This window comes from Triturus cristatus, chromosome 1_2 (genome assembly GCF_964204655.1).
Source record: "Triturus cristatus chromosome 1_2, aTriCri1.1, whole genome shotgun sequence".
NCBI lineage: Eukaryota > Metazoa > Chordata > Amphibia > Caudata > Salamandridae > Triturus > Triturus cristatus.
Window position 1 is genome coordinate 782,807,974 of NC_140580.1, and position 12,039 is coordinate 782,820,012.

At 44.7% G+C, this 12,039-nt stretch overlaps 1 protein-coding gene across 2 annotated transcripts in view; it reads right to left on the minus strand.

Moving 5' to 3' along the window:
* Positions 1–3,325: 3,325 nt before the first annotated feature.
* CDK1 (cyclin dependent kinase 1) overlaps positions 3,326–12,039 on the minus strand; it is a 109,212-nt gene continuing 100,498 nt past the window's right edge. For both annotated transcript variants that reach the window (XM_085608797.1, XM_085608798.1), the window contains exons 7-8: positions 11,789–11,930; positions 3,326–3,708 (exon numbers count right to left, since the gene is read on the minus strand). In XM_085608797.1, the coding sequence (XP_085464923.1) occupies positions 3,595–3,708; positions 11,789–11,930 (256 nt within the window). In that variant the 3' untranslated portion in view covers positions 3,326–3,594. The remainder of the gene's footprint in view (positions 3,709–11,788; positions 11,931–12,039) is intronic.

Below are 12,039 nucleotides of genomic sequence, written 5' to 3' on the forward strand. Positions count from 1 at the left end.
ATAACCCCTCAAGGGCTCAGCCATGTTCCACCCGGTGGCTGGAACTTTTGTTCTTCAGCTGGAGGTGTGTTTGAGGACTGCACCATTGTGTGAAGGGCTGAACTGGGGATGTATGGAGAAGGGCATCCCCTAGAGGTGAAGAGGTAATTGCACGAGAGGTTGATTTATTTAATGTTATTTCTTTTGAGGGACTAACTGTCATGTGTAAAGTGAAGATGTAAGCAGAGTGGGGTCAAGTTACTGGACATTCCTGCTAGGGTGTCTGGCTGTATATTATATTGGCTCTATATTGTAGATCATAATTGTGACGCCTTTTAGGGGCTATAATTCTAATGCATCATAATTATCAGCTATGATACGTAGTGTCATTTTAAGGGATGCTTAAACATGTATTCTTGCTGCTGCATTAGGTGAGGAACAACCCAGACTGTTAGCCACTAAGATGAAAAGGTGTATACTGCAGTGGCGGCTGGTGATATTTGAAAGTGGTGAGGCGGAAAGTTATCGTGGTACTGCACTGAGGCGAGCGAGCCCGAAAAACCTACCGGGGTTTAAAAAAAGAAAAAAAAAAAAAGAGTGGATAAATGGAGCATTTTCAAGCAAATTTGAGAAAGCAGGAAGGTTGATAAAGCACTTGCGAAAGTGTTATGAAATCAATAGTAGAGATATAACCTAGGTAGCCAGCCGCTTGTTCAGTATAATCAGAGAACTTCACTTTTCAACCCCCAAAAACAGCACAAAATTTCAAAGTCCAACATTAATCAACCCCCAAAAACACAACGCACTAACTCACTTGTAAGCACTGTATTTTCCTTTACAATTGCCTTCTCAATATTTTGGCAACTGTGTACCTCCTTCACACACAGTTGCACAGAATCAGTCGCAACTTAAATAAGTGACCTTTGCTGTGATTGTTCAGCAGAGAGGCCAGGGGTTGGAAGGCTAAGTTTTCTGAACACCTTTTTGACCCACTGACCGGCACTGTGAGAAATTGACACAACCTTCAGCCTTTGCTCTAAAGCTCTCAATGTTGGCCCATTAAAAATGCCTGAATGCAACTCAGTTCAAAGTATGCACTGTACAAGAAATATGCTACACAACAAAATACAGAAATACAGCATCATGGAAATAGTGGGCACTCTTAAGGAATGCAAGATTAAGTAAAACATGTGAAACAAACAAAAACTATATCACTGACATGGAATACCTTAATGTTTTATGCATTCATTGCTCAGAAATCAGTTATTTCCCAGTTGTGGATTGGTGGTGGAGGCATGCATGCAATGTATTAGAATGTTGTTCCATCTATAACACCATAGGGTGCATGCAGGGGCCACAGGACAACTGACCTCTTTCTAGGGTCACTAATAGCTTCATCATCAGGGCCAGGATATCTCATGAATGTCTCCAAGTTCATCTTTAGAAGCTATCACTTCCAATTGTCACTAAAGTGAACAGTTCCAATGTTTTAAAGAAACACATTTTAAGTGCCTCTCATATTGCATACGGCGTTTGTTGCATAATTTACATGCCAAATACATTGAGGACTTGGCTCGTGTTTTGACTCTTACAGCCAACCCTTACCCTTGGCTCTGTTCTTAATTTGATGGCTTCCCTACCTCTTGTCTAGGGGCCTAAGGTTATTGAATATTTACTGCTCACTGCCTCCTTTGCACTGCACACTCCTGCCTCACTGGGCTGCTCCTACGTGCCCGCCCGTTCAGACCTGCTGTAATATCGGGTTTTCATAAACAGCCGCTGCTGCAATATTCCCAGGCCTGATCAGCAGGTGTAACCGTACACGACCCTCTGCCCCACGGAGCCGCGTTCTCAGCAGTACTCTCGGCCCTCCCCAGGATGTGTCCTATTAGAGCGGTATTTCCTCGACTAGCGCGGTATTCATTTTGGACAATTCCAATTGTGCTCAGCAGTATTTGCACCACCCCCCCCCCCCAAATCCGCCACTTCCCTAATCAGAGCCGGTCACGTCAACAAAATTCAGAGGTCTGGTTACAGGCTTTTCCATAAACCAGTACTTTAATCATATTCATGTTTCAGCCGCACTTCGAGGTCTAGCCAGGTGTCACTGTAAGCGCAACCCAGTGCTGTTAATGGCTGCGGTTATTCGGCACTTCCCAGACAGCATGTCTCCCTCTTCCGTTGGTAACTGGCTCGACTAAAGAAGGACGATGACGCATCTATCTAGTATCTTATTCTGCGGGCCAATTGAGAGAGAAAAGGCTGCCAGTCCAAGCACCCGTTGGAAATTAAATATTAATTTTAAAAAACTGATTCAGTTTACTTAAGTTTAGAAACGCCGAGGGAGCTAAGGGCGGGGGGGGGGGGGCTACGCCCCCAATGGACGCACAGCCACTGGTAAACTGTATGGTCAGCATGAGATGCTCAGTCAGGGTTATGTGTCACCATGGCAGGTGTGCCCATTTTAAATGCTTGAGATAATGAGTTGTCACTGGGATGGTGCCAGTGGGCATGGCCCGTACTCCAGGTTATGTTCAACCCACAGCATTAGGGGGCAAGATAATGTGAATTACATGGGAGTGGTGGTACTAGACCCCACCCCTCCAGCGGGAGCAGTGGAAATGTTATGCAATGTCACGAAGTAAATCCAACAGTCTTATCCAGTGCCAAGTTGCTGTGTCAGTGCAGGGCGTAAAAGTCTCAAACGGATATGAAGGTGTTGAAAATTTACAGAACCCACAACTGCCAAGACACATCTTCATTGCAAATGTGAGGTCTAATGATGAGGACCTACCTCTAGCTCAACCATGCACCACTTAATTAAGCAAACCCTGAACAATTCATACACAGAAACCCAAAAAGAGGAACATTCGATTGCATACCTGTCCTTGCAAGCATCAGGGGGTTGGCGGGGGGAGTGACTCAGGGCATTGCCTATCAACTAGGTGCAATATACAAAAGAAAACCTGAACCAAACGACAACTGCACTTCCACATTCAACTGCACTTCCACATTCAACTGCACTTTCGAAAGTTACATCTATTAATATTGACAGGCTTCCCATTCAGAGAATAATAGTATGAAAAAGATGCATAGGAACGGTTGTAGAACACACGCTACAACTCTACCACTAGGGATTTGGTACACTTGTGTTCACACAACACCACAATGGCTTTCAGCTTAGATGCCCTCCTGATGAAGGCAATTCAGAGAGAAGCAATGCAGACTACAAGCACAGCCTTGTGCAAGAAGAACATGAGCACTCAAGTAATCAACAAGGCAAATGAGTGCCCATTTAACTGCTCGGCTCAAAAGACACAATTTTAAAAGATTAACTTGCACAAAATAAAATTTAAGTTTATTTTAATTAAAGAAACTCATGAGATTTGCCTACATCACATTTAAATGCTTAACAAATATTAGATAGATTTATTTACATTTTATGTATCCTTATAAAGCAATCTAAATGCTCAAAATGCTTTACACAAAAATACAAGAAAATACATATAAAGGACAAGACAGGACTGACGAGAAAAATAAAAGTGGTGATTCACCAAAGGTTACAAGTGTAATCCCGAAACAAAGCAGGAACTTCTCTCCATGGGAGCATTTTAATTAGTTCTTGATCTGATTGGCTGGAAGATTGGATTTGTCCAGGTCATCAAAGTATGGGTGGTTCAGGGCCTCTTTTGCTGCAATTCTCTTTGCAGGATCATAGATCAAGGTTTTCTGTAGAACAAGAGTTAAAATGAGTGATTAATGCATAGTTTAATGCGCCATTTTTTTTATCATATTTAACGAATTGTTCATCTTCAAGTCTTGAGCCATCTGGCAAGAAGCCAAGGCAAAACAAATACACTCCAGTAGGCAGTAAAATTAATACATTTGCTTTTCATCTATGTCGGGAAGATCCCATACTGAAGGAAAGTTACAATCTACAGGTAAATTCAGCTCATTGGCACAAGTTACCTTTCCTACTTACCTGTGAAATCATGCAGGACTTTTTTTTTAATGAAATGTATGTTAGATTTAGGGGATATGAGCAAATTGGATTGATTTGGGTAAATACGTGGGGTGTAACATTGTTAATCCAAATAACCAAATTAAATACTCAGGTTTATAGGATGGCCAGATAGTAAGAACTTACCAAAATTGTAAGAAATAGGAAGGATTGTGGAAACAGTTATACAATACTTGATGTTTCAGATCTGTGGGTACATTAGGCTTGCTGTGGAAAATAGCATGCTGTGAACAGACCGGATTATAACCCTCCTGTGTAGCGCCCTAAAAAGATGTGAGCCTGACATTGTGGTAGCAACTTATCAAAATGGTAAGGAACTTGACTATGTACGGTGAGAGTTTTGGGGTGGAAGTTGCAAATTAACTAGGTTCCCAGCACACCAGGTCAAGAAAGTATCTGAAATAATCAGTAGTATCGTCAATATTCGCCAAAGAGAAAGTCAGCAATGTGTGGTTGAGGCATACCATAAGAATTCTGTAGATTCTCCAGATAACTTGGTGGACTGTATGGTATTGATTGAAAGCCTTATAATTTGAGAAATAATCACATAAGGAATATGTTACTTACCAGTATGCGTCTGTTCTTGGCATGTAGAGCTGCAGACATGCACACTATGCATAGATCGCCACCTGGTGTTGGGCCTGGATGTTTGCACTTGTTTTTGTCTTGGAAAGTCTTTGGAAGTCACTAGGTATACGACTCCTCCTTTGGATCATAGTGCGCATGGCATAGGCTCCATCCTCAGATTGTTATTCGCCAGCAGGGAAATGATGGAGCTTTGTAAGAAACAGGAAGGATGCCCATGAATGGTGTATCTAAGTAAGATAATACTGGAACAGATAATGGTAGCCGGGGAGGCGGGTGGGTATGTGTAGATCTGCAGCTCTACATGCCAAGAACAGATGCATACTGGTAAGTAGCATATTCCGTTCGAGGCATACGAGCTGCAGATTACACACCATGCATAGATTATATAGCAGTATCCCCTCCTAGCGGCGACCACCAGTATCTGTTGCAGTAGTTTGAAATAGTGTTTGGAGTACAGCCTGGCCCATGCTAGCTTGTTGTTTAGTTTGCACATCGACACAATAGTTTTTTGTGAATGTGTGCGGTGTAGACCATGTAGCTGCACTGCAGATATCGTCTAAGGGAATGTTCCCTAAAAATGCCATTGAAGCCCCTATCTTTCGTGTAGAGTGGGCTTTAGGAGGAATAATGTACGTTTTGCTTTGTGGTAACAAATTTGAATGCATTTGACAATCCACCCAGCTATACCAGATTTTGATATGGGGTTGCCCTTGTGTGGGGGGTGAGAAAGACAAATAATTGTTTGGCGTTACGAAAAGGTTGTGTTCTCTCTATGTAGTACAGCAGTGCTCTTGACATCCAAGGTGTGAAGAGCTCTTTCTGCAACTGTTTGTGGCTGCGAGAAGAATACAGGCAGCTCCACAGATTGAGGTGGAAGGGAGAAATGACTTTAGGGAGGAATTTAGGATTAGAGAAGTAATAGCTACTAGGAAAGCAGTTTTCCATGTTAAGAATTGTAGCTCACATTTATGTAAAGGTTCAAATGGCGGCCCCATTAGCCTTGTGAGAACGATGTTTCAATTCCACACAGGTAAAAGTGGTACTCTGGGTGGAATTATTCTTTTGGGTCCTTCCATAAAAGCCTTTATGGCAGGTACTCTGAAAAGTGATAGATGTCTATTTTGTAGATATGCTGCTATGGCAGCAAGATGCAGTCTGATAGACGTGTAGGCTAAGTTGCATCTTTGGAGGTGTAGTAAGTAGCCTATGATGTGTTGGATAGACACATCTAGGGGGATCAGTGTTATTATGGCAGTATATTACAAATCTTTTCCACTTGGCTGCATAGCAGGCTCTAGTGGTAGGCCGTCTAGCTTCTTTGATGACGTTCATACAGTCAGGAGGAAGGTTGTTGTAACCAAATTCTAGGACTTCAGGAGCCAGATCGCTAGGTTGAGCTGGGTCTGGGTGTTGATTCTCTCCATGGTTCTGGGTTAGGAGGTGTGGAGAGGTGTAATTTTTGGTGCGGAACTACGGAGAGTTCCAGCAATGTGGTGTACCATGGTTGTCTGGCCCAAGTTTGAGCAACTAGGATGAGCGTTAAGGAGTGTTGCTGTAGTTTGCGCACCACAAGTGGAATGAGTGGGAGAGGCGGAAAAGCGTACACAAATCTGCTTGACCAGTTCATCCATATCGCATTGCCTTTGGACAATGGGTGAGGATACCTGGCGGCGAAGTTTGGGCATTTGGCGTTTGTGGGTGGCGAAGAGGTCTATCTGTGGTTGCCCCCACATGTGAAAAAATGGTTGAAGAACTTGTGGATGAAGTTCCCACTCGTGGATTTGTTGTGTTTGACGGCTCAACAGATCAGCTATTGTGTTTGTTCTCCTAGCCCAACATGTCCCAGGAGTCAATGTTCTGAGGTATAGCCCACCTCCATATTGCTCTGTGCGAGCTGTGTGTCCCGCCTTGTTTTTGTATATAATACATGGCTGTCATGTTGTCAGTGCGGACTAAGACCGCTTTGCCTGAAATGCGTTTTTGGAATGCTTTCAAGGATAGGAATATGGCTAGTAGCTCCAGGTGGTTGATGTGGAGTAACTTTTGCTGAGGTGTCCACCTGCCCTGCATGGTGTGATGAAGTAGGTGAGCTCCCCAGCCGGAGAGCGATGCGTCCGTTGTCATGACTATTTGAGGAACCGGCTCGAGGAACGGTCGCCCTTTGGAAAGGTTCTTGGTGTTCCATCACTGCAGTGCGATGGGTACGACCGTCTACCAACACCAGATCTGTTAGCGGACCTTGAGCCTGGTTCCACTGGCGTGCTAAGCACTCTTGGAGAGGACGCATCTGGAGTCTTGCATGAGGCACTATGAATATGCAAGAGGCCATCATCCCTATGAGTTGCATGAACACTCGAGCTGGAAGTGTTGCGGTTGGAATCTGGTGAGAACAACATGTATGCTCGCTATCCTGGCGGGACTGGGATAGGCTAGTGCCCTTGAGGTGTCTATTGTGGCACCGAGGTATTGTGTGTGGGACGGTTGCAGCTGTGACTTGGAGTGGTTTATTGTGAATCCCAGGTCGTGAATTTGTTTAATAGTGGCGTGAGTGCGTTGTACACACTGATTGTCTGAGCTGGCTTATGAGCCAGTCGTCTAGATAAGGGAAGACATGGATGTGTTGACTTCTTGGGTGTAATGCCACAACCGCTAGGCACTTGGTAAACACTCTTGGTGCTGTGGTGACTCCGAATGGGAGTACTTTGAATTGATAGTGCTGACCGTCCACTACGAAGCAGAGATATTTTCTGTGAGCGCTGTGAATGGGAATGTGGAAATAGGCGTCCTTGAGGTCTAGAGAAGCTAGGAAGTCGCCCTGGAAAATCAGAGGGAGGACCTGCTGAAGTGTGACCATGTGAAAGTGGTCTGAGTATGTATAAGTTTAGGGGTCGGAGGTCTAAAATATGCCTTCGAGATCAGTCCTTCTTTGGGATGAGAAAATAGAGGGAGTAAACTCACTTGTTTTGTTGGTGCATGGGAACTGGTTCTATTGCACCTTTTTGTAGGAGGGAGATTACCTCCTGCTTTAGCAGTAACAGATGTTTTTGTGACATTGGACGGTGTTTGGGTGGTATGGTTGGGGGGGGGGGGTAGATGCTAGTTCGAGACAGTAGCCCAATTTAATTATTTGGTGCATCCACCTATCTGAAGTGATTTTTGCCCAGGCAGGGAGGAATTGGTGGAGTCTTCACCTGACTGGAGTGGAATGGTCTGGGGGGGAAGTCATGGGGTGAGGGTGGAGGAGGCAGAGCAGGAGTTGTTTTTGCCTCTGCCTTTGCTGTTCCCCCTCTCATCACCCCTTTGGTAACCTCTAGTAAAGGTGGATTGGGTGGGAGCCTTGTAAGAGGTGGAGGGGCTATCAGAGGAGTAGCCTCTATGGGTGCTTCTGAAGGATGAGCGACGAAAGGACCGTCTGGGAGCTCGCAACTGCAAGGCTCACATAGATTTGGCCGTATCTGTATCCTTTTTCATTTTCTCAAGGGATACGTCCACATTGGGGCCAAATAGGTGTTGCTCATCAAAAGGCTGATTGAGTATAGAACTCTGGATTTCGGGTTTAAAACCCGAGCTGCGTAACGAGGCATGCCTGCACAAAAGGACACTAGTGTTAATTGCCCTTGAGGCGGTATCTGCTACATCTAGGGCACACCGGATGGAGGTGTTAGTGATGGTTTTACCCTACTGGATGAGTTCATTGGCACCGTTTTTATATTTGTCAGGGAGGTGCTGCATTATGGACTCAAGCTCATCATAATGTGCCCCGTCATACCTGGCGAGCAGTGCTTGGGTATTAGCAATGTGCCAAATGTTTGCTGCCTGTGACGCTGTGCGTTTGCCAGAGGGGTCTAGGAGTTTTGATTCCGTATCTGGTGGTGGTGCGTCACTTGATATTTGGGAATTTGCTTTCTTCCTTGCATTAGAGACTACCAAGGAGTCTAGTGGTGGGGCCTTCAACGTATACTGGATCAGTAGGAGCAGCCTTATACTTTCCTATTCTCGGGTTGATGACTCGAACACTGACTGGGTCTTTAAAGATCTCTGGTGCATGCTTAATGACCCCCTTAAGCATGGGCAAAACTGAGGTGGACCTTTGTGTGGTATCAAAAGTGTCCATGAGAAAATCTTAGTCTACTGGGTCTGTATGAAAGGCAACCCCGTGGTATTGGGCAGCTCTGTGAAGGAGCTGGTTGAAGCAGATATTGTCCTCTGGAGGGGGAAGGCCTGGAGGGATAACCCTGTGGGGTGTAAGTAACGTCTGGGACACTAATCATCCCAGGGGTCCGAGGAGCCAGTTGGGGTAGGGTCCCCAAGGGGTTGATAGTCCGCACTTGCCCCGGCATCATCTGAGGTGTTATCATCTACTGGGGTAAGTGATTGTGTGGGAGAGCGGTGTGGTGGGGGGAGGAAGAGGAGAAGGGATCCTTAATGGAGAGGTAGCAAAGTCTCTTTTTTGGTGGTGGTGCAGGCATTTTCAGGGGTCTTTTCTTGATGCGAAGCATTAAATGAACAGTCGTAGGATCCTTCACCAGTCTTGAGTAGAATCTGGATGAAACAGTTCCTCTGTGGGTGGAAGATCCTACGGAGACTAGGGCTTCGGTGCCGTAAGCTTTTTCGGCTTCGACCCGGTAGCGGTTCTATGTTTGGAACCGTGTAGTTTTGTAGCGTGTTTGACCGATGGAACCTGTGGTTGTTTTTTCGGTTCCGAATTCTTTGGCTTCAAAGAATCGGGGCCTTTTGGTGGGCGCTTTACTCTGCTCCGAAGGGGTGGTCTGTGCCGAGGAACCAGTGCTAGCCTTCGACGCAGAGTACTTTGATGTCGAAGCAGCGGCCGGCGTGGATGAGGACGTAGTCTTCGGTGCCTGAGTAAGTTTATCGGCACAGAGGGTAGGTTGACTTAAGCCCGAGTCACCTAAAGGCTTAATAGGCTTCTTAACAGGGCCCGAAGGCGGGGCATGGGAAGCAGTGTCTGTGTGCACCTGGGCCCAAAGGTGAAGGTGGTACCGAAGCCTTTTTTGATCGTATGGAGGGGGGGGGGGGGGGGTTTGGGTCGGGGTCGACGTCTGTACTCACAGCCCTTTGAGCTGGAGTGATGTTTGAAGTCTGAATCATCTGCTTTGGAGGCGCTGATTGCTTCTTTGACCCGACCTTGCTCCGGAACAGACGCCCTCTTGGAAGATGTCGTCGGGGATCGAAGATGACTAGCGTGCCATTGTTATTCAAGCTAGTCGGTCCTGGATAGTCTTCTTGGAGCGTAAAGCAGGCGCAAGCTTGACAGCCTCTGGCCTCGTGCTCCGGTGAGAGGCAGTTGTTACACACCTCATTTAGGTCGGTGTGGGTAAACTTCGACCCAAATAGAGGACACTTTCTGAATGGCGTCCTTTCCATGAGCTGGAGATGAGGCCCAGGTAGGCCTGAAGGCCTTCGACGACGACCGGAATCGAAGACTTTGAAGTTGAAGGGTCGCGTGGATTGGGAAAACACGATCGAAACAATACCGTCGAGAAGGGAAGGCTTGTGCGTTGAAAGAGAAAACCGTTAACGGTTCCAAACTGGAACGCAAGAACACACCCGAGCCCGATGGCGGAAAAAAAAAAAAAACAATACGAGGATGGAGCCGATGCCCATGTGCACTATGATCCAAAGGAGGAGTCACATCCCTCGTGACTTCCAAAAAATTTCCAAGACAAAAACAAGTGCAAACATCCGGGCCCAACACCAGATGGCGATCCATGCATAGTGTGTAATCTGCAGATCATATGCCCCGAACATGACCGTTTCAAAGGGAGCCATCAATGTCTACTTGGATATTTAATAACTGCATTGAAATATAGCCGTATATTCATGTATGTGGCTCTACAAATCAATGACTGAAAATGGCAGTTCTGCCATCTGCGGTCAGGCACTTAAATAAACGTTGCGTACTCAGAAAACCACCTCCAACTATTAATTTTAAGCTCGGTCTGGCAACAAGTGGCAGTGTGAATAATAACACCACATCTAGACATACCAAAAAAAGAACAAATTCAGTACCGGACAAATGAGTAATGAATCCAAAAGTTTAGCAAAAGCAAGACAAAAATCGCCCATGTCCTGGCACAAGCCGCCTGAGGGAATCTATTACTAAGGATAGACAGAAAAGAGTTCTGAACAGCATGGGGAAAGTCGTCACGGCAGTAATGAACCTGCCAGAGTGTCATGCTCACTATTTTGAAGAACGCGCACCGGCCAGAGTAATTCCAGGGCTGCTAGTGCTGTACAGAGGATGCAGCTAAATAGAGGCCAAAGGTGCATGTAACGTGCATGCCAGAGAGGCATGGTTCCAGACTCTGAATTAAAGGTGCATCGCCCTGCACCATACATGGAGTGCTTCTTTGAAAAACAATGTCTGAATGGTATTAGTATTTAGTTTTGTAATCTTATAGTGAAAAATTACCCAGAATTGAAAAGCTAAATTTTTAAAGATATTTTCTAATACAGATTTGGAAATCAATATTTGCAAAAAATGAAGGAAATACTACTCCTTAGAAGGCATGAAAATAAGCACATGCTCATGAAAAAAATGTCAGTAGAGAAAATAATGTTTTGTCTGATGTGGTTCACCTAGTGGATGGGCTCTGGGTTGGTCTATAACTTTACTTAGGAATCAAAGCATTAGAAAATCTGTGGTGAAAGGATTAATCCATAACATGCAGTCAGGTGACTGAATACAATCACTTATACGCACTGTCATATGTCAGAATACATTAACAAAATTTAAGTGATGTCTGCCACATTTAAGTACTGTCAAAGAACATTTGTGTTTGAACCAAAGCCAAATGCTGGTTAAAGTTAGAGATTGGACCATTATAGCAATCACAAAAGATTAAAAAGATACAGCAAGCAGTGAATGAAAATAAAGTGTTGTTCGCATACACCTCATTAATACACTACAAATATACATCTAATAAGCATGAATTGGCTGTTAAAGAAAGAAAGCAAGAAGAACATTCTTACGACAGCACAGCAAAAATACGAAAATCACTGACAATAAGATTCCAGTAGTTTCAGAACAATGTACTGAAATGCAGATCAAAGCAGAGAATGCTTTTGGTCTGATAAGATTGGACAAAAATATGCCCCTCAAGAGCCGCTACTTGTCACTTGGGCAGGTTTACCATGGACAAGGAGACCATTCAACAATTAATATCACATCGAACTTACTGCAAGCAAATCAAGTCCATCTTGATTAATGTTTTTAACATGGTTTGCCAAACCTCCAGCTTTCCACTTAGGAAATGTGTTCTTATAATCTTGCAACGATTCCACTTCTGGCCAGATTTCGTTATTTGGAGTCCCTAAAGCTCTGGAGAGAGAAAGTCATCGTAAGACAAAAAGACAAAAACATCACAATTACAAACTTGGTTTGTGATAGATTTGCACAACTCATTTCCTCCATTGAGAAACTGCATGGA